This window comes from Bombus bifarius, unplaced genomic scaffold (genome assembly GCF_011952205.1).
Source record: "Bombus bifarius isolate JDL3187 unplaced genomic scaffold, Bbif_JDL3187 scf7180000007973, whole genome shotgun sequence".
Taxonomy (NCBI): domain Eukaryota; kingdom Metazoa; phylum Arthropoda; class Insecta; order Hymenoptera; family Apidae; genus Bombus; species Bombus bifarius.
In genome coordinates this window covers 806,741-833,304 of record NW_022884359.1, presented here as the reverse complement: position 1 = coordinate 833,304, position 26,564 = coordinate 806,741, and the positions used below count along the sequence as shown (strand labels likewise).

General features: G+C 30.6%; 3 protein-coding genes across 4 annotated transcripts; 2 read left to right on the top strand and 1 right to left on the bottom strand.

Moving 5' to 3' along the window:
- Positions 1-544: 544 nt before the first annotated feature.
- On the bottom strand, positions 545-22,641 carry LOC117216124. Of its 2 annotated transcripts, XM_033462648.1 has the most exons (5): positions 22,114-22,641; positions 21,651-21,802; positions 2,546-3,118; positions 1,587-1,781; positions 545-1,160 (listed from the first exon to the last, which is right to left on the bottom strand). In XM_033462648.1, exons 1-4 carry the CDS (start codon positions 22,345-22,347, stop codon positions 1,592-1,594), a joined length of 1,149 nt encoding a protein of 382 aa, XP_033318539.1. In that variant the 5' UTR covers positions 22,348-22,641; the 3' UTR covers positions 545-1,160; positions 1,587-1,591. The 2 variants fall into 2 exon arrangements, with proteins under 2 accessions (XP_033318539.1, XP_033318536.1); XM_033462645.1 differs by lacking the exon at positions 545-1,160 and having other exon boundaries at positions 1,537-1,781.
- Positions 4,009-21,192, top strand: LOC117216132 (carbohydrate sulfotransferase 11). Its single transcript, XM_033462649.1, has 7 exons — positions 4,009-4,294; positions 6,499-6,671; positions 18,367-18,623; positions 19,149-19,389; positions 19,501-19,680; positions 19,765-19,922; positions 20,137-21,192. Exons 1-7 carry the CDS (start codon positions 4,282-4,284, stop codon positions 20,222-20,224), a joined length of 1,110 nt encoding a protein of 369 aa, XP_033318540.1. The 5' UTR covers positions 4,009-4,281; the 3' UTR covers positions 20,225-21,192.
- Positions 22,642-23,313: 672 nt separating the features above from the next.
- Positions 23,314-26,519, top strand: LOC117216777 (nicalin). The gene is made up of 7 exons (XM_033463781.1): positions 23,314-23,639; positions 23,732-23,919; positions 24,038-24,367; positions 24,464-24,673; positions 24,761-25,165; positions 25,246-25,466; positions 25,547-26,519. The coding sequence occupies exons 1-7, from the start codon at positions 23,465-23,467 to the stop codon at positions 25,683-25,685; spliced, it is 1,668 nt and encodes a 555-aa protein (XP_033319672.1). The 5' UTR covers positions 23,314-23,464; the 3' UTR covers positions 25,686-26,519.
- The last annotated feature ends 45 nt before the right edge of the window (positions 26,520-26,564 follow it).

Below are 26,564 nucleotides of genomic sequence, written 5' to 3'. Positions count from 1 at the left end.
CTATGTATATATACGTGGCGGAAAATTCGAATTATTTCTAATATGATTCGATACTTAAAACTTTTATAAGTCTTAATAAATATTAAATTTTTAGTTTTGATGAATCTTTCAGATTTTTTAATTTTCGATAAGTCTTGAAAATATTGTATCTTCAATATCATGTATATTTATTATTGTACTCAGTACCAGTATCTTCAATATTTTATGTATACAATCTTTTATATTATATTCTAATTTATATATTTATATAATAAATTTTATATAAAATATTGCATATGCATCAAGCTTTCGAAAGATTCTAAGGCTTCCAAAACTTTTCAAGCTCTTTCGAGGCTTTTCAAAACTTACCGAAACTTTAGAAACTTGAAATTTTTAAAAACTTTCAAGAATTTTAAGTATTAGATCATGTTTGAGGCAACTCAGATTTTCATAGCACCGAAAAGCTTCGAATTTGAGACTCATCTCCATATGTATTTATATATAGATATGTTTAGTCACATTTACATAAAAAACGAAATATGTTAGATGAATGACAACAAGTATATAAACCTTAATATATCTATAATAAATCACACAGTTGAGATTTTCATTAAAATTATTCGTACACGATATAACATAGTTTTATATCAACATTACACTTGTGCAATTGCAGTTAGGTAAAAGTAGTAGTGAGTAAACCGGTTTTCGGCGGGATCTCGATAGTTACGATGCTACTACCTATGCCATACTATCCTGATATTATTGTCTAGGAGCAAGAGCTAGGAGTGAGATGATAATAATTCGAAATCCTTCGATATTATACAATTCGATTTGAACTCTCAAATAAATAATGATTTCATATGGGAATCTTATACAGTGAACAATCGCGTACAAGATTTATATACAAATTATACATAAATATAAAAAATATAAAATATAAAATTTAATAGAAGAGAAGGATAGAAAATTTCATTCGCTATAACCCCCTTTTCTATTAGAGAAATTCCAAACGAATTTTAACGTTGACAGTAAGTATGTACTATGTACATGTATGTACATATACTATATACATTCAATCTATTCTCCTGTTAATGAACAATATCTGTTTTACCGTGCTCATGAGATAAGGATAGGAAGTCAGTTCCTATTCTCGCCATTTGTTACGTGGTGGTGCTCGCGTCCTGAAAATATAACTTTAATTCTTACAGCTTAGGGTCATATGCATATGCTGGTGCGGGCATAACAATCCACTACAGTTATATCAATAGATGATTGTTGTGGCATTTCCTACGATTTGTACTGTTCAATTTCATATAAAAACATTCGATGAATATTATATGTGATATTTTAAATTGTCATACGTGTCCTTTAAGTATATATATCACGGTCTCATGTATTTTACAAGATTCTTTCGTATAAAAATGCAACGTGCAATAATAAAAATTTTTTAATTAATTACATATGTTAATGGATCAATTAGATTTTTTAAACACAGTATATATTTGTTTACTCATTTATTTGAGGTTAAGGATCTCATTTTTTAGTATAACTGGTATGTACATGTACGTCAAATCTATTCCCCCGTTAATGAACAAAATCTGTTTTACCATGTTCACGGGATAAGTAGGTCAGTTTTTATTCTCGCCATTTGTCGCGTGGCGGTGCTCGTGTCCTGGAGATATAATTTTAATTCCTCCATGAGGGCCATCGCAGCACGAATGGGATTAACATCTTCTTCAATCACGATATCCGGAAAATATTCTTTTACAAGCCGTAATATTATATTCATTTGGTGGCTAGATCTATAAATACATGTATATATAACCTTTGAGGTAAATGAAAATAGCTAAGAAATTAATAATAAAAATTTTAAAAAGTTGGATATATTTCTATTTGTAACAAAGCCACATTTCATGAAATACAGTATATGTTATATCAATACTTAATTTAATTATTACGTTAATGCTTACGATACAGAAATACACACGAAAATTTTTCTGCGGAGACCTGTTTGTATTGAAAACTAAGCGACGAAAAGATTTTGGAATTAATTTATATGTTTATATTTAATTATGAATGATGACATATTATCAAAGAATTTATATATTATTATTAGGAAAAATACCCTTAATAATTAATTTCTAGTAAAAATTCTGAAAAAATTGATTTGTTGAAAATTAACTTTTGTCAACAATCTGAAACGAAATTTATTAAATTCAATCGATTTTTATTTTATTTATACATTTTTATTGAAATTATTTTTATGTTCTTTATTGTATTTTAACCGAAGGAAGATTATATAAAAAATCTCCAAAATCATTCTCCAAAAATGCTCATTGTTCGTTTTCAATGTCTGATTTTCACAATGAAATATTTCAAGAATAATAACTTACCGCAAAATAATTTTAGTATTTTCATATACGTTAAAACTAATCGATATATGTAATATGTTGAACCTCATGAAACGTAGCTTTGCTAGGAACATTACAAAATTATTTAATCATTTATTAAATCTTATTTTAATTATTTTTGAAATATAAAATTCTCAAAAGAACATTATTTTCACCTTGCAGAAATTCTTAATTTTTCCTGTGTTTTGGTGTTAGGCAATATTTCAATCAAACAGTGCATCAGGCATCCAGTTGTCTGTACAATATAAGTATTTGTATAGATTTCTTGAAAAGACTTTTCTTTCAAGAATTTCAGAAATTCTTTATTTCTTTCAGGAACTCCTTTTATTTGTGCATTTATATTTTTTTCCACCGATGTACTTCTTAATGCTAAAATCATTGGCACGATATCATTCGTTCCTATTGGGCTAACATGGTTTCCAGCGGTTAGAAATTTGACTTGGTAACTATCGTCGATAGTGTCTTCGATTGTAAGACGGATAATAGGTACTGGAACTTGATATTCTGTTTCTTCGACTTCGTAGGCGATTGTACCATACACCTCACAGAAGTTCTTTTTATCGAATTTTGGTAAATCGAGAACGACGGTAGCAACGACTTTGCTAGATGGCCGAATCTCATTGATTGGGTATCCAAATGTTTCGTTCTCCAAGTTCCAAATCATCGATATACCACAAAGATCGTCGTCCTCTGCGAGAGACATGTAAACCTGGGGATTTCTTATTTTCCTGAAAAGAAGTTGAATATCTCAAGAAGTCAAATTAGAGAGGTAATATACAGTAAAATTCCATTTGTTGGAAATTTTCATATTCTATTCATATCACTTCTTATATTAATTATTTCACACTTGTCCCCAATGAATTTAGATAAGTGGAGTTCTACTGTAATGCTCACTTCCACTAAGTAGTGGACAATGGCTAGTTACCAAGTAATGTAGATAACATTATAATACTGTTTTATCGATATTTATACGAAATTAGAAATATGGAGTGTACAAACTGACATGGAATATGTAATCGAGATAGTAAAATTTCCTTCTTTTAGTATTTATTATTTCTTAACTCGTATCATTCTGTAATATGAACTGTGTATATGCTTTTATAATGTAACAAATAGAATAATGAAAAAAGGATTACAATTTTTCATTTCATTATTGTTAAGTTCCCATCGTAACTCATATTTATTTTCTACTACTATCTTCATTACAGATACATCAAACCTATTCAAATAACACGCCTGTCTAGGTGTTGACATTATTTTATGACACTTGAAAGAACTTTATAGAAGTGTTTCTTATAAATTCTGTCAGGGTTCTAAGCATATTTGATAGCAGTATTCTAGTGAAAGTGTTACTTTAAAGTAGCTTCGATATATAGAGGGTCAAACGGAAACGTTTGCATAGCTATTTGCTATTTAATATTGCTCGATAATGAAAGCAATATTCGAAGGAGGATAGATAGATAATTAAAGGGAGTCTGTATAGTGTCGCAAAGGGTAACGAAGACAGTTTCAATGTGGTGCGCATACGCAGAGGTGATCATGAAGTAAATCGACCCGCGAAAACGTCGGCCAATCAGGAAGCGAGTACGGCTCAGTTAGTAGCAGACGACGCATGTATGGAAGTATACGGAACAGTGTATGTCTCTTCAGTCTTCAGTAATCTGCAGGATGCCGCCGTGATCATGTGGTGTCTATAGTTTTCGTTCAATCAGTCAGTTTTGTCACGTGTTTGACATCTCGAAAAGTATATTAATTGTATTTCGACTCGCGGTCAGTTTCGACCAGGTATACACAAAGGATCGAATCCAGTGAAAGAATCGAAGAGGTGAAGGTTGGATTTCTTGCAGGGGGTACGATAGATGCATCGTTGAATCTTGATATCGGGGCATATATGTCCACGCCAAGTACGTATTAGAGCAAATAAATATAAAAATGTATCGAAAGGAGGCAAAATATATGATTATTTGTGTAAAGGAATGAGTTAGGTCACGAAAAAGAAGGGATGTCCTGTGACCCATTGACCTAGGAAACGTATGCATCGACTGCATTGCTACTTAAAAAGTTCGTTGCTCGCGTCTTTCATCCATTTTGACATTTGATATTATCTGATCACTCTGTGGAACAGAATTTGAAAAATAATTCTAGAATTGCCATATTTACTGTTTATTTTAAAAATTAGTTTAAGTAAAAAGTGGAAAAGTTTGGATAAATGGAAAATGATTTTAGTAAAGTAGTCATACATCTATATACTTAATTCTGATCTCTGGGTATTATAATTTGGAAAATATTTGCAAGTTATCATGTAATACTTTACTATAATAGAATACCAAAGTTCAGAATTGGACTAAAACTATTTATCCAAATTTTGAATAAATAAAAAAATATACAAAGGACATTATTTTGTTTTTTTTTGTAATTTGTAATTGCTTGTCGCTTTTCTCTCGGATGTGGTACTTGTTTAGCGATTAGATATATAATTAATAACATATGAACGATAATTAGCAAATAAAAAATCCTTAATGACAAGATGTAACGATAATTACTGTAATGATTTTACCGAAGGTGTGTCTGACACTCATTTGACAGATAAATTTATAAAAAAAGATGTAAAATTAAATTGATAAAAAGAAACGTTGGATTATGCGCGCGTGTGCATTTCGCGTTTCCATGCAAACTTTTCGATAGAGCGCCATCGATCCTTGAATCTGACGTTCCACTTTATAAGTATTGCACGTATTATTCTGCAATGGCCTTGGAACTTGGTGAATGAGCAAACATACATATATATATATATTTTTTTTTAATAATATTATATAGTAATGACCAATTTTTTAAAGTAAAGACCGATCGATATTAATCTACGAAATATCGTTTCATATCGAACAGTGTATACCAAATGCAATAGATACTCGTTTGATGATTCCATGAAAGAATCAATATTGTATGTATATCGTTAATATACAAGGAATTATAGTATCGATATTACGATAATGTTACTTATGTATGATTAGAGTATTGTTATCGAGTTAAAAAGTGCAAATCGATAAGACATATGTAAATTGCTTCTTGTACTATGATTAGTATAGGTACTGTTAACTAGTTTTCAATTAGTAAACAACATAAACCATATAGCATTCTGTACATGGTAAAGATATTTTCATCTTAGTTCTAACTTCAAATAAAATGTAATTTTATACTATTGTTACACTTTAAGGTTTCTAACAGGTTCGTAACATGCATCCTTACGAAACAAACACGTGACTATTGATGACTGGTGATTACATGATGTACATACATACATTGTATCCCAATAAACTCTTTACGAAACATTACTTATTTGTATTTTTTCCATTATATTGCGCATAATTCATGTTTGTAATGGAATAATTCAAATTTCTAATGGCTAAGTATTTATAGCGTCATTAACAAATATAGGACCAATTCCATTATTTTAGGAAGTTTATTTAAAACATTTTAGAGAAAAAAGGATGCAATTAAGTTTGTTATCAATAATTCAGGGTACGTGACATAGGTTTCTGAAACATAGATCTTTTACAAAATAAACACAAAAAGAATCTTCAATTTTTGTTATAATCTCTCATAAACCACGAGTGATGCTGCATGAATGACAAACCATCTGCCATTGTTATCTAACCTCAATATTCACCTGTCATACCTAGCCAAAAGTAAGCCTAACTATAATAACGTTGTAAATATTGATAATTCTAATACACACAACATGTTAAATTTCTATAAAACATCGTATATTTGATTAATTCAATTTTTTCTAGAAAAATCTATTAACCCCATAATAGTACATTTTTGTGTAAATTCATACCTTTTGAGAATATTACTGAAAGAATAGAACTTTGATAGAAAATTGTTTTATCTACCAAGCATTATAGAAAACACTATACTGTGGATATTTTATATATGTTTTCGTATTATGTGCATTGTGTGCAATTTTGTAGTTTCAAATGTCCTATAAACGCATAAAAATCCACAGTCTAATCATTATTTATTCCCCGTCAAGGTATTGTTTATCTTTTTTATTGATCGTATCGATTAATGAGAATACAATAGAAATCTATTCGGTTTTGTTTTTCAGTTCGTTATGAGTATCGAAGAAAGATCGTACATCGTGAGAAGATGACACCACGACGATATGTGTTCGCGACGATTAGGCGAACGTTGCTGGCTGCTGGTATCTTGATGTTGTTGGTGTTTGCTCTATCGAACCAGGATGCCGGCAACAGTGTGCAGCAAGGGCTTTTGTTGGAGGTGAGTGACGATCTTTTATCTGACACTGGCCAAGGATTTCTTTTGTTCTTAGCGGAAGGCTTTCTGTGCACGCGCGCGCGCTCGTTCGGCATTTGGACCACACCGGAAAATTAGGCGGATCACTTTCTAAGGAACAATTACTTTAGAAGAGCTATAGAAGACTCGTTCTCGTTAGAAACGCGGCCGAAAACTATCCCTTTGTTCGAAACACTGAAAGATTGTTCTAGTTCCTTCCCTTTTTTTAAAAGAACAGTTCTTTCATTTGAGTTGTTTGAAATAACCTTAAAAGTTAGATGAGACAGATGGTGTTATTGAAAAATTACATTTACAATACTTTATGAGATTAGATGTGCATTATTATTTAAAGTAATTCGGATTTGTTTGTCTTTGACGAAATATCGTCCAGTACTTCGTCATTGATTGGTTAAAAAATTTGGACGTTTCCATATCCATCTTTTACTTTACTAGTAGCTATTACAATAATTCGTTGTACATTTCAATAAGACATATTTACTTCAATAATGTTTATACACATAATGTTTATACAATTAAAAAGTGTATAAAATTCCTCTCTAGTGTAGGTGACACTTTGGCTTCCTCAAACAGTGGTCTTTATAATCTATTCAACGTGCGATTACGCCTGACTAATGACTATACACAAGCCAATGTAGTGTGTCCATTATACTCGTATCCCTTCAGTCATGTACATTAGGCCGTTTTAATTTTTGCTAATGCGCACTTTTTTATCTATATCAAAAAAACAAATGATTTCGTAAGGAGACTAGGTGTATTTATCCACTTTTCTCATGTTACTAAGATATATCCTTAAGCGTTTTATAGTTATATAATCCGTTATTCTATTCGCATGATGCGGTGGGAAGAGAAAGGCCAATGCGTTGTTTACTCTCTCGCTTTACCACATTTTTTTTCGCCCTTCTAATTCATTCAATATTATATGTTCAATATTGTAATAAAAAATTTCACCAATTGTATATAATGAAGTACATACATACATACATTTTCTTTGTCATCATAAAATCGGACAATTTTAATGTTTAAACTTCGGGCTGTTCAATTTATCTTCAATTTTTTCAATAAATTTTGATCGAAACATTACATAGGGGTCCTCATATTATTATAATCGTTAATTCACTATTTTAAGATTCTAGAAATTCTTGCAAATAATTTCATCAGCTTATTGTCATATACATAAGATTTCTATTTTGTACAAGTACGTAGTCTGCAGTCTTATTTTGTATAACCACAAGCCTGGGTCCACCATGATCTGTGCAAAACCAACAATCAGTAGGTATCCTGATACTTGTGAACAGAAATATCACGTATATAATTGAGAACTTTTCAAGCTTGACTTTCTAAAAAATGAAACCTCCAATGTAATTTTATTACTCTTAATTTTTCTCTTGATTTCAATCTCAAGTAAATCCTTCTCATTTGTACCACAAAGTTAGGCTCACGATGTATAAACTTTATTTGATATCTTATTTTGATTCACAGAATCGTCCTGACTTCATTTGTACCACGAATTTAGGCTCACGGGTGTATAAGTTATATTTGGTGTCTTATTTCGAGCCACAGAATCTTCCAGACTTCACCTGTACCAGGAATTTAGGTTCACGGTGTGTAAGAAAAAAAGTATTGTCTTATCGTATCCATTGTGACGATGTCATGCATCGTGACTTCTTCTCACGGTTAGAAGGAAGAATCCTTTTCTTGCGGTACTGCGCAAATGTAGGGTGACCTAAGTGCAACATGTTCCAAGAAAAGATCGTTGCCTTTGTTTTTTACCCCACGGTGGAGAGGTTACATCGAAAAGCGGTCTCCTTACGTAAAGCAAAGTCAACGTAGTAGATTGGCAGACTTCCAGGAGCGCAATGCGGCACACAAATGCAGTTCTGCCTACAGTCGTCCGATACCACCCCTTTAAGCATGCAAAGGGTGGTTACAGTTACCCCTCAATCTCGACAATTACTCTACCGACATAAATCGATCTATCGCCGATACAGATGATTGTCGTTTTATTTGACGTTTTTCTAACCGTTGGAGAATATCCGCCGACGGGAAATAAAAATCGATAGTTTCATTTGTCACCACTTCTTACTAGTGCTACGTAGCAGTTGATTTTAGATGATACCTTCTGTAGTCTTTACTTTGATATAGAATTTTTTCAGTTTTTATAAGTCGAAGATAGAGACGTTTTATCATTTTAATTTTAATAATTTGTATTAAAATTAATTACATATTACGTTTTATTTAATTATATCTAGTCAACTTAATAATTTAATAGCCTTTTAGTGTGATATTTTTTATGGTTTGAACAGAAACCTTTTACCATTCGAATCTTAATTTGCGTAAAAATTTTAATTAGAGTGATTTTAATTATTCTGCTCAATTTGATTGATCAAATATTTTTTACGATTTGAATATAGATTTTCTACCATTCTAATTTTAATGTGTATTAAAATTTTAATTTTAATAATTGAGTATTTATTCCACTGAACACTTGATCAATTTAATAATTAAATGCCGTTTACAATTTTAATCTTAAGCCATCATTAAAATTCGAATCACTGTGCTATATATCTAATACTTGATCTTCGATACTCATTGTTTCTGTTCTTTAATTTGTTCATATTGTGCGTAATTACAGTTTCCTAATTTAATTTAAATTTGATAAGCTAATAATCTTCATGGATAAACCAATTTCTAGCGACATAACAAAATATTAATAAGATACGATAACAACGTAATGAAATAAAACAGAAGCTTAAAAATGCAGGAACACTGGTATATACAAATGTGATTTCCAAGTCACGTGACATCCTATACAGGGCTTAAATTTATCTCTCGAGGAATATCTGAAAAATTTCCGGTACATCCTGTGCATCGTACGATAACAAAGGCAAACATGGCTTTTAACTTTAACGGTGAAAGGAACTGTCTTTACATGCGTTCATGAGAAACGTAGATAAAGATAGTTTTTACCGGACGACGCGACGTAAAGTATTTGTCCGGTTCCATTGATCTTCTGCGCAAAAGTGCGACGATCCGCATACAAGCACGGGAATTGAGTTCTAGTGAGAAAACGTAACCGAAGGAAGTTATACAACTGGATAGAAGAGCTACGGAAGGGTCTTACATAATGTGTGCGTTACCCGTGCACATATGGTGGTCCACTAGAACCGGTCCACCTTAATACTTTCCGTGTTTGACCAGTGATGAACAAGAAAAATATATTAGCTGAAAATAGACCAAGCAAACTGAGAAGAGGTTCCAAGGAACCTTGGTCCAGGATTGATCTTTTAAAATCCAATACCTTACAATGATCTCAACCGCAAATTACAATAAAGTTTTCGTTTCTTGAGATTTTCTGTAAATTGTAGATACTTTTTTAAAATTTATATATTATCTTTAATGGAGATATTTAGAGATCTAAAAATATTTAGATTACTCTAAATCACAAAATACGTAAATTCATTTTGAATATGTGTAAGATATTAAATATCCCAAAGTATCTAGATTTCTAATTTACATATGAATACTTGGACTATTTCCATCCAAGAATTTCGTTAGTTGTTTCTAAGTGAAATCTAGACACTTTCTATTTTTTCTTCAGTAATAATTTTTAAATCTTCTCGCTTTTATGTTTTTGGTTGAGATTGCGATGTTGTGATGAAGTTTAATATATTCTCTGTGGTATCTTAATTATAAACGTAGTTCTAGGTATTTTCAAGGCACTCTGTTTATATATAGTTTCCTTCATTGAGATTGTACGCTATAGGAAACACTGAAATCTATACTTTGATCTTTCCTTTCAATTACAATTATAGCTTCTTTATATTTCTTAATAACAGTATGTACCCTATGTAATTTTCCACTAATGACGAACACCTTGATATTTTCTTTCTCTTTGATTGTTCAACTGTGAGCGTAGCTGTAGAAACTGTTTAAAAATTCTTTTGTGTTCTTCGATTGAAATTGTATACTATTAAGTACTTCCATATTCTTTTCTTTTTCATTTTTTAATTAAGACAGAAGTTTCAGAAATTTTTTCTTTTGCAAATTTATTTGCTTTCTTTGATCGGTTGCACGTCATAGGTAATTCCACACTGAAGAGTTGATGTCACTATGTAGATTTCTTTTTGAAGGAGAAGTTAGAAGATATTCACCGTGAGACACTCGTGAGCTAGCAAGTGGCGTGTTGCAATCACTCTTAATGTCATTGGAATAGCGAATTATTCTCCCAGCGCGGTGTGTCCCTCGTTACAAGTGCGGCAAACTAGATAAGCATCGTTTCAGGCAATTTATTATGAAACTCACGTCGAGGGAACAAAAAATTATTTACCGCTTCCGTAAATCATCTTGCATCGATCTTTAAATTACGTTGTACACGGAAACCATTATTGAATGAAGTCACTGTGATATTTAGCTGTAATATTCCCATAATTGAGCAGAACAGGATTTTTTTAAATAAAATGTTACTTGCATAATTCAAGGAAAAGATGATAAAAAGGACGTTGTTGTAAAATCATTGATTTTTATAATTAAAAAGATACTAATTAGAATTTTTGTAAATAATAATTATTTCTACGATTAAAAAAAGACGTTGAAGAGAATTTTTTTTAATAATAATGGTTGCCATAATATAAGAAAAATTACTGATAATTGTTTTCAACATCAGTCGTCTCCATAATATAAAGAAAGTAATATAAATAAATAGGAATTGCAATTGGTAAAAATTAATAGATACATAAAACCACTTGTTATTAGAAAAGTTAAAAAAGAAGTTATTGGAAAAGTTAAGAAAAAAAGTTATTGGAAAAATCGGCAATTGTAGAATGTGCATATCTCGTTGGATGGTCTACAGGTTAAATAAAGGAGCAATTTCTTTAATAGTAAAACCGACTACTATTGATATTCAAATATTTACAGCCGAAAGAATTATTTACGATCCATAAAGGAAATATATTTATCTTATTTAAAAAAGTAAAAGTGATTTCCTTTTCTATTCCAGAAGTGTCTTATGATTTCTTTGAAACAGCTTTTTTTCTAATTTCATAAACAAATTCAAGTGGAACATCTTAGGTTTGGTTTCAAAATTAGGATAAGAATAATTTTAGGTGCAGGCGAGTTAATTAAAAATTAATCCCTTGTCTTTTGTTACTAACAAAAATAGCATTAATGATTTATGTAATGTTTAAGAAAGCGTCGTTACTCAAATCAATCGATACATAGACAAATTGGACTCATTTAAAAATCACTTGCTTTGTTTAAGCAATTAATCACTTAAAATTAATTAATCGATAATATTGCTATCTTGGGATTCTTTATCGATATAATCATTAGATTAAAAATATATTTTTTTTAAGTTTTTAATATTGACATAAAATGCAGTTTCGAAATTGTAAAAACAATATTTTCACGTGATATAACATGCTGTATTACAACAGTATAATTTTCTGATCAATGTAATAAGGTTGTACTATAGACTTGTACCTTAAAGACTAGCTTAAATACATGTTAGGTACTTGACTTAAATATACAGTAGATACATCTAACAATGCACAGACACAACTGGCTTCTAACTTAAAAGGTATACTTATTCTAAGATTATTAATTTTGGGAAATTTATCAGTAATCGTGATTTTTAATCTTTAATCGTTGGATCCTTTAAAAACATACTGAATATCGTGATTCCTATTTATATTTCCTTAACTGATTTAGCATACTTTTCCTAGAGATTAAGCAGGTTAGACCATAAAACATGTTCCAAATCATGGTACATATTCACGGTTATACGATGAATCACGAGTTATATTCAGATTATAATTTCCTGATCTAACTTTGTTGATGCAAACCATCTGAAACTGAGGATCCCTATATTAAATTATAAAAATAACACTATCATCAAACGAAAACATCTTAGAATGTGAATAATCATTTTCAAAGTAAAAGACTTTCTTGCTTATATTTAAATGGTTAAATCTTACCTATAAAAACCTTTTCCATTAAGGTCTTTTGCTTTGCCTATACTTATAGACCTAATTGTCTATAAATGCAAAAGGAGTTAAAATTACAATTTCAAGAGTCGAAGATATTTTACAAATCTCTTTATATCTCCTACTTATTCCTAACTCAACTCTAAATCCTTTCAGAAACTTCACTTTTGCTGAAACTGTCTTTGAATGTTCCAGAAGTCTGCATTATTAGACTTTTGGCAACGCACAATACACTGTTCAAAATAATTAGAGGATAGCCACTATGAACGATTTTCTTTTATCAAACAAGTAAACGTACCGTGATTGATCGGTATCGTATAATTATGCATTTATGACTGGTACAAAAGCAAAACCGATAATTAAACGATAAATTTACCTAAAGATGCGCTGATTTAATTTTTACACACTTAATGTCTTTGTTTGTAATAAACTGGTGTACGGGTCCATTAGAAGTCTATCATAAAGCAAAGATGCAAACGAAGTGACGATACTTCTGCAGTCATATTCAATTTGGTCCATGAGGTTAAGCAAAGAAAAGGACCTTAATGGAAAATATTATGCAGGTCCTTTGTATGGTAGATTTTTTTTAGATTTTTGATGATTAGCTAGAATTCAGAATCATTATACAAAAACAAGAGATTATAATTTTGGACGTTTATAATAAATTTATAACAAATAAAGATTAACAAGTGAACAAATTAAAAGGACAAGAAGTAGTTTCCAATGATTTAATTTGTTATCTATCAAATATCTAATTTTAATAAATAACTGTACCATTTAAAAAGAAATATTACTCTATAATTAATCAGATCTGCATTTCTTCCACTTTTTTTTTTTTTACTTTTCCGCAACTCCACATACTATGTTGATTAGACTGCGGATACTAATGCGAGTTCACAGTTTTATGAGAATAATTTTAAAAAATTACTTAATTTACTAAATACTGTAAGGCGCATAGCAATTTTGATATTTTATATGTTTCTGCATATTACGTGTATTGCGTGCAATTTCAAATTTCCCGTAAATGCGTAAAAATCCATAGTCTAGTGATGATTTTCGAAACTTATCTGGTCCTCGGATCTACAGAGACACACACGGGTGCACGTACACGTGGACAGATACAAAGTTGAGGAAGTGCAGCGCACGCTGCACCACCCGTGTGGCCCATATTCGCCACGTCGGCATCGGCGTCGGCGTCGGCGTCGGCGTCGGCGTCAGGGGCAGCCGTTCGACTTCCACTCCGAAATCAATAAACGGAAGCCACTATTTCTATATTCGGCGCTTCCGCCTGACCACGACCATCGAGTTCCACCCCCGGGACCATCAGAAATCTATCATTTTATCGACGACATTATCGTTTGTTCAGAGAGGAAGAGAATCTTACCAGTTGTTCGAGTACAGTAGCTCAGATTGATCATAGGAAATGTTAAAAAGCTGACATGTTTGATTCATGGAGGAATTTCTTAAGATTTTAACATCTAAGAAAGATGGAGGAGTAAGATAAAAAATTGGAAAGATCTTAGCGAATTCTATGGATTTTATTTTAACAGATGAATTGTAATTGAGCTTAGATTATTAAAGGTAAGAGTGTTTAGTTTTTACAGTTAAATAATAGCTCAATTTTTATTATTTTTATTTAGTTTTTGTAAAATAGATCTTTCTTTTAGAGATCCATTTTTCTAGTATTTTATTACGTGATAGAATTGCATTAACTTAAGTATTGATTTAATGGAAAATTGAATAGTCTAAGGACAAAATATAATCATTTTGTATTAGACACAATTGAATTTTAAAAGTTTTAGTAGCTATATTCAGTTAAGTGTACATGGAATAAAAGTCTAGCGACCCAAAAGCAAAAGATTAGAACTTTTATTATAAAAATTAAAAAGAAAAAATTAAAATATGGTTAGAATCAGTACTTTCCAGTAATTTAATTTCTTATCTACCAAATATCTAATTTGATATCGATTTTATCGATGATTGTTGTTAATAATTATTTATTGACCATAAATAAGTAAATCGAATATCGTTAATAACTGCTATCTAATATCTACTAAATGGTAATGTTTAATTTTAAAGATTTAATCCAGTCATACGCAAATGACTAACAGTGCGAATTCACGAAATTCTTTATCTAAAGGCCTGAATTATCTTTTAGCTCATCTTCTGACTCATCATAAGCGTTCTACAAGCGACTATAAGCGTTTCTAGGGTTTCTAAGACGTTCTCGCAAATTCCAAGAAATCTTAGAATTAAACTCTCGCACTACACCCGTAAACTCAATATTCTTCTTATTCCCTTTTTCCATCTAGTTTTATTTAATCGTCGCAAGAACTGATTAACATCTGACTTCGCGTGAGGGAAAACTGTTTTCTATTATAAGCTCATTTCTATGCATTCGTTGCGGCATTCTAAAGTTCACGTTGAGTGCGCGTTAAGTTACAGAAACACGATGAAGTATCGATTAATTGATGACCAATTTCAAGGTCCTCCAATTAAGTAGCGTTACGGTAAATCGCGTGAAATAGCGAACGTAATCCCTTATAAAATCTCACGAAACATCGTTTGCACAAAATTGCAAGAAGTTTCACCGCAGTTTGTAACTTAGTCGTGTTATAAGGATCACTTTACTAAAAAGCTTCAAAAAGTGTAAGAGGTCAATCCCGATGTAAACAGCGTTTCTTTCAGCAATCTTTTTCTCAACTCTAGAACGACACTGTTAAGTTTCCCGAGAATATGTAACAGTATAAGATCATGAACAAAAATAAAATTCAAGTATTCTAAATAATAATCAATATTTCTGGAAGATTTTCTTCTAAATACATACTTTTCGGAGACATCTCTAAATTAAGCTCTTAATAGCCTGTTACTTATAAACGAGGGCATATACTACTCATAATTATTCGAAGAATGTACCTTTAATGCATTAAGTGTCTTAAATTGAAATTATTCGAGCAATTGTCCAACGACTTTAGAATTCGCTGGAATAATTACGAGCAATAATAACTACATATGTAATTTTCAACCCTCATGAAATCTGACCTGACCTGACCTGACCTAACCTAACCTAACCTAACCTAACCTAACCTAACCTAACAAATCTAGGTTCAACGAACCGATCGAACACAGATCGTAAAAGATTAATACAGAAATTAATATTCTGGTTATTCAAATAATTATAAGCCGTAATGATTATGTAATTTTAAATCTCAAACCTATAACCTAACCTAACCTAACAAATCTATGTCAGATTCAATGGAACGATCGGACAGAGATCACAAACAAATACCTAATACAGAAATTAGTCTAGGAACTAGAAAGTCAATGGATTGTGAAACGAGGCAATTATCATGCAAATTCTACAAGGACTAAACGATTCGAATCACGAACAACGTTCGTAGGCTTTCAGTCGATTGAGCCATTCGGGTTTAGAATTCAAAGCTCCCCGCTTCTCCAAGTCGTTTTCTTTTACGGTCAGACGTGCACACGCCGCGTGCGCCGGCCTTCTGTGTGCAAGGTTAATCCAATTTCCTAATTTCTGCAATTAATCGGAACGCTCGTCGCTGCGTTGGCGGCTCGATATGATTACGCATTGTACGCCTATTTGACGCATTGCAGTCGAACGCTGAAGCAAAATTGCTCGCATAATTGTCTTAGGATATTTACTTCCTGAAAATTCCTTGCCGAAGATTATTGGGAGATTCTACGTAGCAGAAATTTAGTCGAAAGGTCAAGATGATGATGAAAGTTTTCGATTGAATTCTTTGGCAGCAATTACGTAAAGAAATACTTAGAGAAAATTTTCTGTTTCATAATATTGATATATAACTAGATTGCGGATATATCATATTATAATATGCAATATTTAAATAGAAATTTAATTAGAAAAATGCTTTATCTATTAAATATTATAGAAGGTACTGTTTTGAATGTTTTATATATTTCTGCATATTTATGTGCATTCTCTGCATTTTTATATCTTCAAATATCTCACAAATGTATAAGAATCCATAGTCTACTGATAATGGAGACCTCTTTGTAAACATTTGGTATGTCCGTATTAATTTTAAAAAGACACTGTCAAGTTGCTAGAGAGATTGTCTATAAAAAATGCAAACAAATCTTAGAATATTGAGATTTCATCTATTCTAGTTCTTCTTACACTGGTTTATTTATTCATAATTATTCTCTCATAAGTCGTGGGATTGCTGACAATCAGTAACAAATCTGTATTGCAGTCACTTAAAGTATTTAAAACAGATGGGCAATCTTTTTAATTTATTGTATATTAAATAGTAATTTAACAACTAGTAACAATTTACATAAGCAGTAATTTGTAGTAAATACTAAATACTGTACTAAATGGTAGTAATATAAAACATAAAAATATTATATTTTTCTCATAGATTCTGGATGAAACTATCATTAATTTTCATAGAACAAGTGTGAATGAAATTAATCCAGTTTGCTACGATTAATTTTTTTATAGCCACAGAGGTTCATACATTAATTTCAGTGAGAAACTATGTAAATAATCCCTCGCATGACAAACAGCGGTTTTATGTTTAGATGAATGATATACTGCTCGAAATGAGCAGCAAAGTAACGCAAATGTGTTATATATATTATAACATATAATATATAATATTATTACTGCAGTTGTTTACGCGTAGAACGTGAAAACCGATACCGATTGATTTTATACGTGTTCGTATTAAGTGTTGGTAATTATATCGATAAAACGGATACCGATTACCCTTCTGTAGCAATCTTGGCCAGTGTTCAATGTCTAAAACTTGCACAATTTGCAGCGCGAATCACGTTCGCAAAGTCTTTTAATTTCAGTTTCATAATGCGTATTCAATTTCGCGACGCTGTTAATATAAATAATTCGTATGACACAGAAATTTTATAGTTTGGCCAATACTAATACAAAGAAATATTATTATAAATTAAATATCACAGATATCTGATTTCAAATTATGGATCTCCTGAAACATAGTTCAGATTTTAATCATTGAAATTTGTATATACTTGAATTTCTGAATATTAAAATCATTCGATCATTTCACCTTTCGAGTACATGAAAAATAAAATATCCGGATTCTTGAACACTAGAACACAATAGTATTCTGGTACCTGAATCTTTTTAATGTCAGTGCTTTCAGTTATCCAAATTATTAAATATCTCAGGTTTCAGGTCCCAAGTGTCAACATTTCCCGAGTACTCGAATTCTCTAATACCTGAATTTTTGGTGTATCTGAATTTTTAGAGTACCTGGATTCTCGATTTCTATAGGTATATGATAATAGCCATGATAATAGCGGGCATCATCAACTAACTGATGACAAACGATAGACAAACTTCAATCAATGTCGTATAAAACATATCTTAGCCTTAATTCAACTCTTTCTTGTATAAGTAGAGTGATGCATACGACCCTAAGTATTACTACATCCGTTTCGCCTCTTAGTATCTTAACTCATCGTAAAATCTACGAATATAATTTGTGCGTCTGATTCATTAGGAGTAAAAGCGACGTATAACGTCTACTTATTTTACCACTCCTAATGAGATGTGAGAATGTTTATGTAGTCCTAATTAAACACATCTTTAAAGCATCTTAAAAATGTTCCATATAATTAATGGAATACAACATGAATATTAATGTCAACAGGAGGATGCGAACCTGACACCGGAGGAAAGGCTAATGGAGGAAGCAGCGATCGCCGAAACTGAGAAGCGATTGTATACAAGGAGGAAGTTTCTGGCGGAGAAATGCGCCGAAGAGGGATTAGACAGGCCTGGAAACGATTCTCTTCACAGGCCTAACGCCTGGGAATTTCTTGTAAATAGAGAATATCATTTAATATGGTGCAACGTCTTCAAAGCGGCCTCTACCTCTTGGATGTATAATTTCAATCTACTTGCGGGGTAAGAAGCATCCAATTTGCCAAATGTTCTTTTACCTTCATGTAACAAAAGTTGAGATAATTTTAACACGTATCGCTTTTTAAGATACATTTTCATATATCATCGTTCTTTCAAATTTTTTTAGTGAATTTTAATATTGCTAGACTGCGAGTTCTTATGCAAATTTATATTTTTTTCAGCATAATTAGAAGAATGGAATCTAAATAGAGTTTTTTTTACCCGTTATTGTTTATTAAATGTAATTCATTGTTAAATATTATATATTCATATTTATTATGTAATACTTATTACGAGTATAATGCTTTGAATATTTTATATATTTCTGTATATTTCATGCATTCTCTGTATTTTTGCATCTTTAAATTTTCATAAGAGTCTTAGCAGCAGTTTAAATATCTCAGAGAGATAAAGATTTGTCTTATAAAATAAAACATTCGATGCTCATGGCAAAACTGATCCAACATCTGCCAGGCTAAGTTTAAATAAACAGCTTGATCAACATCAAACTTTATAAATTGTTTTCAGATACAGCCCACAGTTCTTAAAGGCCTCAAAAGCTGTACCTGTTTCTCTGGCGAGGCAGAAATATCCCAGACACACGGCCGATGAGTTGAACAAGTTCCTAAACGACAGCATTAGTTTCTTGATAGTAAGACATCCGTTCGAGAGGTTGCTCAGCGCCTACAGAGATAAATTGGAGCATAGCTTACCGCATACGTTTCACAGTAATCTTGGATCCCATATTGTTTGGAACTATAGATCTAGGGTAAGGACAAACCATCTCTAAATTTATGTATGTTATTTTAATTTTCTTTCTATGTTTCATCAATTTGATTGGTCTTGTGGAATTTAATGAATCATTATCGACTATGATTAGGACCGAAAGACAAATGGACGACACGGTCCAAGGTATCCACTTTTTGAAGAATTTGTACGATGGTTGTTATGTCAATGGAGAGCTGGGAACGAACTTGATATGCACTGGACTCCAATTGTGATCTTTTGTACGCCGTGTCAAGTACGATTCGACGTAATTGCAAAGTTTGAAACGCTCCATGTAAATATATCTTTCAAAAAATTCTATGTAAACGATACAATTAATCAATTCTATATTTTAATTGGAAAAATATATTGATTAAAGGAAGATCAAGATTATCTCATAAAACAAGCTCACGTGGGTCACATCATTAAACCTGAATGGAAGAATCCTACCAGGGGTGTCCAAACGAAGGACGTTATTAAGAATTATTTCGCTCAATTATCGAAATCGCAGATCAAAGATCTCTACGAGATGTTTAGGTAAGTATACTAAGTGGAAACGATATAGCACGACCGTAAATTAAAATTTTAATAAGGAACACCCATTAACGCTATGATAACTAGTTAATTCCAAGAGGAATTCTAACGTTAAGAATTGATAAGGTGTAATTATATATAAAATATAGTCCAACTGTATATAGTTATAATGAAATATTAATAGCAATAATAATATATTCTTGATATTTCATTTCAGGTACGATTTTGTGCTTTTCGATTATTCTCCCGATGAGTACATAGCACTTGGAAGAGACGAGGATACAAAGTTAATCTGTAAAAAGTAATGCTAGTATTTCGTACATTATTAACAAGCGTATCAACGCTGGAATTGTTTTTCTCTTATTTTTATCTTTTTGTCTTTAAATATTAAACGACACCTATTAAAATGGCGTCGATTACAACGAAAATATTTGATAGCAAATATCTGTTGAAGATTAAGATGAGAAAACAGAAACATACCGAGAATTGCTCCAATTAGCGATACACTTGCAAAGCACTGCTGCTGCATTTAACCTTTTGATAAACGAAACGTTACAGTATATTCAATTGTTAGGGCCTAAGGCAACAAGACGTTTGTAAACTGTTATAAATCAACGCAAAAAAGATTTTAAATGTATTATACCTGTGAGAGTACCTCGTTGCTTAAGTACCATATGCGACAATGAACTTTTTAATATACGAGGGTTTATGATAAGAGTGATGCTCACTTTGTCGAATTTTTTCTGCTTTAACATCGAATGAGAATAGCCTATTAGTTCGAAATAGGATACTTTGCATTCCCAATAGACTACGTAGAAGTAACGTCCCTTTCTTTGTTTCAACTGAATTAATTTTTACAGAATACAATCGATATGAGTACAGTGAAGTTTTATTCCAGATATAACTTCATTAAAGTAAATTGGGCTAATTGTTTCGTGTTAGCATATTTTGAAAAACATGTATACATTTTCCCTCATCTTATATGTATATATCTGTGTATATAAATATACATACACGTATATTGATATAAACGTTGTTGCAATAGTAATTATTGTCATTGTACCAATGATAATAATACTGCCTTGAGAAAATGTAATTTATAATTGCATTAGTAAGATGTATGTTAAATTATACAACTTCCAAATGCAAGAATATCTAGAGATCTGTAAGTTCAAAGTTTTCCAATATTTACTTATATTTTAGAAGTGATATTTGAGTTAATAGGGTTACATCTCTGTAATGAAATGGTCTTTTTTATAAAGACTTAATTAAATAGTACAGCACATTATGTAGTACTTAAATCTAATGCAAATATAAATTTTTCAATAATGAAAAATTTACTGCAAATAAAATCGTATTATTTGTAAAATCAGATCGAGATAAAAATAATACGATAAATTTTAATTTCTTATAATTTTATAAATTGCAAACACGAAACGACAATAATTATTTTACAAAATAAAGAAATTTAAAAAACAATTGATTACATAGAAAATTAATCTTATCTTACAATGAATGAAATTGTATTTAATTAAATTAGTTAAGGAAATAGCAATGACAAAATAAATATCTTATTTGATTGTCCAAGGTGGAGATAAAAATATCAACACTCGCATCAAAACATTACTATTATTATTTTCCTAATTCAATTAAAATTTATAGATAATCCTTGGAAAATCAAAGCTTTTTTATATTATATTTTATTTGTAGTCGTTAAAATTATGTACTTACTTATTCGAATTGTTCATTAGTTCTATTCCAATAACCCATTTGTCATTAAAAATATATTTCCAACTGCTTTTTATTACCAAAATCTCATAATGGAACTTCTTGACTTTGCATTTTTTCTTCTTTACTACTGGTTGTCCATTTATTGCATACAACTACAAATTGTATATATTGAATTTAATATACTTTAACACTTGTTGAATGTAATTATTATAAATATATCACATTTCCTTTCTCATAATTCCTTATTATAACACATAAAACTCCTTTCATACTAACTAGTTGGTATTAAAAAAATTAGACTAAAATATTCTTCTCCACTCTTATAAAGTATCTTTGAAGAAATTTTGTTTAATTAACAAATGAAACTATTTATCATATGTCATGTGTCATATATGAATAATGTAGGTTTTTTATTTTATCTTTTATTATGTTATTGTTATTATTTTTTTTTCAAATAACTCACATCACTATCGGAGTCCGAAGATATGTCTTTTCCATACAGAGCTTGATTGTACAAAGATTCTGAAATACGTTTCGTCATATCCTGAACTTCTTTAATGTCATTCGTTGTTTTTTCGATTCGAGTTTGCACATTCGACAATGTTTTCATTAAATGTGCCTCTATAGGATTGCACTTTGGAGTTGGAATCGGCAACTCCTCATCGCTAAGCTCGAACATATCATCGTCCAAATCCATTTATATTTTCATAAATGAAGATGATATTTAATTATAATATAATAATACTTATAGTTACTTTGATAATAGATCAATTATTCCATGCACATTCACACAACCTCGTCTAAACAGGTAAAGTAAATGATAAACATTTCTTATGTGTCATTTTTAATCATTAACTATACGAATATAAAAAATTCTTATATCAAGAAAATGAAATTAAAATTTAGTGTTTTATTTGCAACTTTTATGAAAATTATATAACAATCATATGGTATTATAATTGCAATTTCTTATAATAATTAAATTAAAACTTTATTTAAAGAGTCACGACTTGAAAATAAAAACAATGAATAAAACCTAATAAAACCACGTGATTAAAATCTAGGGAAATTAGTTTTCATTATCGATTGAGGAATTTTTATTATCGAGAATAGCTATCGGTAACCAAAAAATTTTTTATTTTATTTATAATGATTATTCGTAACCAAAACACTTAAAAAATAAATATTTTTTAATTATTAATCTTTTGAAAAAATTTCTTTGAGATGTACTTATCAGTCTTTCATTTAAACAATTACATATGTATTACTGGATCATGTTACCTGTTTTGTCAATGACTTGTTTGATAAAAATTTTAGAAACAACTATTATTTTTGGTCCCTGCTTAAATCTAATGTTTGATCGTTATAATAAAATGTAATAAAATGTAAATGTATGAAATTACAAATTGAATGATATGTACTTCTAAAATAAAGGATTCCTATCATGAAAGAAATGTCATTAGTCTTTGATATTTAATTTGAACTTCTAAGTTTTCTGTAACAATTACATTATAATAAATTTATGGTAATTAAATTTGTAATTCATAAATCAGATTAAAATGCATAATAACATTTACTTTAAAAAAAATTCCTAGACCTTGTAACACAAAACTACATCTGGATGTTAGATCTATCTTATATTTTATTTATGGTCTATCACCTTGTCTGTGTTGTATATATAATATGTAATTCCTACTGTAGGTAGAGGAAGAATGAGTTAGGTACAGATCGTTTCGTGATGTTAGGTCAATGAAAATAATTAGGAGCTGTATTCTTTTACTCTTTAGTAGACTTGAAAGAAATCAGAAAGAAATATGTGGCTAGAAGAATGTGATAGTTTTGCTGAACTATGTCGAGGATATTTGCCTTATTATTTACTGATAATTTTGCCGATTTTTATTATTATTTCTCCGGTTAACCCAGTTGCCGCATCTCACGAATTTCCCGTGTATCGAATGCACCAGTATGACTTGCACGGTGTGCCACATGGTAATGAAATGTTTTCGCCTTGGATATTCATCTTATTAATATTGCCATTTTACTAACTTGCTTAACATTTCATTTACATAATCTATGATCAGGTTGCCGTAGTGCGCCGATTTCGTTGGAAGCAAGATCTCTTACAGGGTGGAGTACTTCTAGACACTGTGTAGTTACAAAAGCTTTGAGTCTTACTCCAAGTTTATTTCACTCTATTAAACATAAGGCTGGAGCTTTGATAGTAGTTTTACCAGAAAAACTTAATGACTTGACATTAGAGGAAAAACAGGTTGATTCAATTTATTCTTGATAGACTTTTTTCATAAACATAACAGTTATATTTTAAATTCTTATAATTTCACTATATTCTTATTGTTATTCTCTATAATTCTTATTGTTTATTGCAGCATATTATGAGTCTGGAAGAATCTATGCTGTTTGGGCCAGAAACAACAATTCCAGTGTATTTTACTTCATGGCATCCTGATTTGCAAACTATATTAGATGACCTCTCCAACGGTTTTATTACTGATGAGAAAGCTGGATCTGCAGCTGAAGCAATGTTTAATTCTATATCTGCTAGTGGTTATCAAGTAGTTGTAGCAACTGGACAGGCATTAGCTAAGACAGATGTAAAAATAGCTACTTTACATGGGAAGCTAACTGGTACTGGAGCTGAAGAGAAGTTACCAACTATAGCCTTGGTAACGCATTACGATAGTGCTGGTGTTGCACCTGTAAGAGAACTATAGATATAAATGTTTATTCATACAGCTGCTAAGAATCTTAGAAATAAAATATGTATATACATGTATGTTATTGCTAATAAATAGGAATTGTCTTTTGGAGCGGACAGTAATGCATCAGGAGTGGCAATATTATTGGAAATAGCAAGATTATTTTCTACTTTGTATTCCACTAGTAGATCAAGACCACAATATAATCTTGTCTTTATTGTAACTGGTGCTGGCAAACTTAATTACCAGGGCAGTAAAAAGTGGCTGGAGGATCAATTAGATGGAATTGAAGGCTCGATAATACAAGTACTATATACACTAAAAGACCTCTATCATCATACATTTGTTTCAAAATTTTGAAGTAATAATATAATATATTATTTGAATTATTAGGATGCTGCATATGTTATTTGTCTAGACACAGTATCTACTAGCGATAATCTTTATGTGCATGTCTCCAAACCACCTAAAGAAAATTCTACAGGTGGTCTTTTTTACAAAAAACTTAAAGCTGTGTCTGAGTCATTGAATATGACTACTGTTGAAGGCGTGCACAAAAAAATCAATTTAGCTGATGAAACATTGGCTTGGGAACACGAAAGATATAGTATTCGTAGATTTCCAGCTACGACTTTGTCAACTTTGAAAAGTCATGAAGATCCAATTAGAACAACGATCTTAGATGTAATAGAGACAAGACAAATAGATAGATTATATAAACATACACAAACAGTTGCAGAAGCATTAGCTAGACATATATACAATTTAAGCTCTAGTCAAGTTTTCATGGATCCTCTGGTATACATCTTTTATCATATAAGTAAGAGAAATGAGAAAATACCTCTCTTTGTTTTATTAACTGAATTTATCTTTTTTAGGGAGTTTCTAAGGAATCATTATCCTTATGGTTTAGTTACTTAGCGTCGCAACCAAGGGCTGCTACATTACTGGCAGACAAAAATAATATGTTAGTTGGTACATTAAAAGAAGCAATGGCTAGATATTTGGGAGATGTTAAAGTTACCTTGCATAGTCCTGACAAGCAAGACCCAGAATTTGTATTTTATGATATTACAAAAGCAATATTGAATGTGTACAGGTAAATTTTTAAATTTCACTTATTATTTCATTTATTATCAACATTATTTCTTGTAGATAACGTAGTTTATTACATTTCAGCGTAAAACCAGCTGTATTCGATCTCTTTCTTACAATTGCCATCATTATATATTTGGGACTTATTTATGTAATCGTGCACAATTTCCCTCGCGCATATACTTTAGCAACTCGTTTTTCTGTAAAGAACAAATCATCGTGAAATTGTATTCAACTATCGTTTCTTTGTTGCATTGTAAAAATTCGCTACATGTTTTTTAATGAATTTAATATATAATGTTATAGGTGTTAAAGGTGAAGCAAAACTGTATGTACATTAATTTTTGCTGGTATTAATCTTGAATTAAAAATCGTCTACATATTGTATCTTAGATAATCTGTAAATGTTACATAGTTTAACTTCAACTCGAATTTTCGTCCACGCATCTTCTCTATCAAATAAAGATAATGCAAATAGCAGATTTATTTAGGAGAGAGAACATTACTTCTCGTTCTATGATAAATTATTATGTAAGAGTACGTGATAATTAAGACCAAGTAATAACAGACCAAATAGTGAGACTTCAGAATGCAATTTATAAATAAAAAGACTGGCAAATTTTAGCAAATACAGAATTTAGTAATAAAAGTAATTCCAAATCGTATATAGAACACTAGAGAATATTAGTTTTATTTAAATGCAAATCTAATATTTTGTTTAATAGTTATTATCGTGTCCGCGATACATAGAACATAATATTCCTATTATAACGTAATAATCTTGAGTATACATATATCAATTAATGAATTAAGATAATTCCATAGCACAGGTAGTGTTATATAACAAAGCAAATGTTTTTAAAAATTTTCTTGTTAAAATATACAGAAAACTATTTGCCAAATATTAGTACTATAAAAACATCCATTAGAAGCAAGAAAACTTAGAGAATAAACTATTTGAATGATAAAGAATAATAAATATTTATTAATGATTATTTAAGTGCAATTATATGGACGAAATGTAAAAAGCTTGTAAAATAAACGTGATGGAAAATAATCATTGCTTCTTATTTTTACCTAAATATTATAATTTTATCAAATT

Bases quoted from the DNA above. Each gene is read 5' to 3' on its own strand.
- LOC117216124 (XM_033462648.1), bottom strand. From the start codon at position 22,347: ATGGATTTGGACGATGATATGTTCGAGCTTAGCGATGAGGAGTTGCCG. The intron at 21,803-22,113 runs GTGAGTTATTTG...TACAATTTGTAG, and splicing joins CTTCGGACTCCGATAGTGAT to TTGTATGCAATAAATGGACA. The intron at 3,119-21,650 runs GTAAGTACATAA...ACTTCTTTTCAG, and splicing joins CTAATGAACAATTCGAATAA to GAAAATAAGAAATCCCCAGG.
- LOC117216132 (XM_033462649.1), top strand. The intron at 6,672-18,366 runs GTGAGTGACGAT...TAATGTCAACAG, and splicing joins AGCAAGGGCTTTTGTTGGAG to GAGGATGCGAACCTGACACC. The intron at 19,681-19,764 runs GTAAATATATCT...TATTGATTAAAG, and splicing joins CAAAGTTTGAAACGCTCCAT to GAAGATCAAGATTATCTCAT.
- LOC117216777 (XM_033463781.1), top strand. From the start codon at position 23,465: ATGTGGCTAGAAGAATGTGATAGTTTTGCTGAACTATGTCGAGGATAT. The intron at 24,674-24,760 runs GTACTATATACA...TTGAATTATTAG, and splicing joins TTGAAGGCTCGATAATACAA to GATGCTGCATATGTTATTTG. The intron at 25,467-25,546 runs GTAAATTTTTAA...ATTACATTTCAG, and splicing joins GCAATATTGAATGTGTACAG to CGTAAAACCAGCTGTATTCG.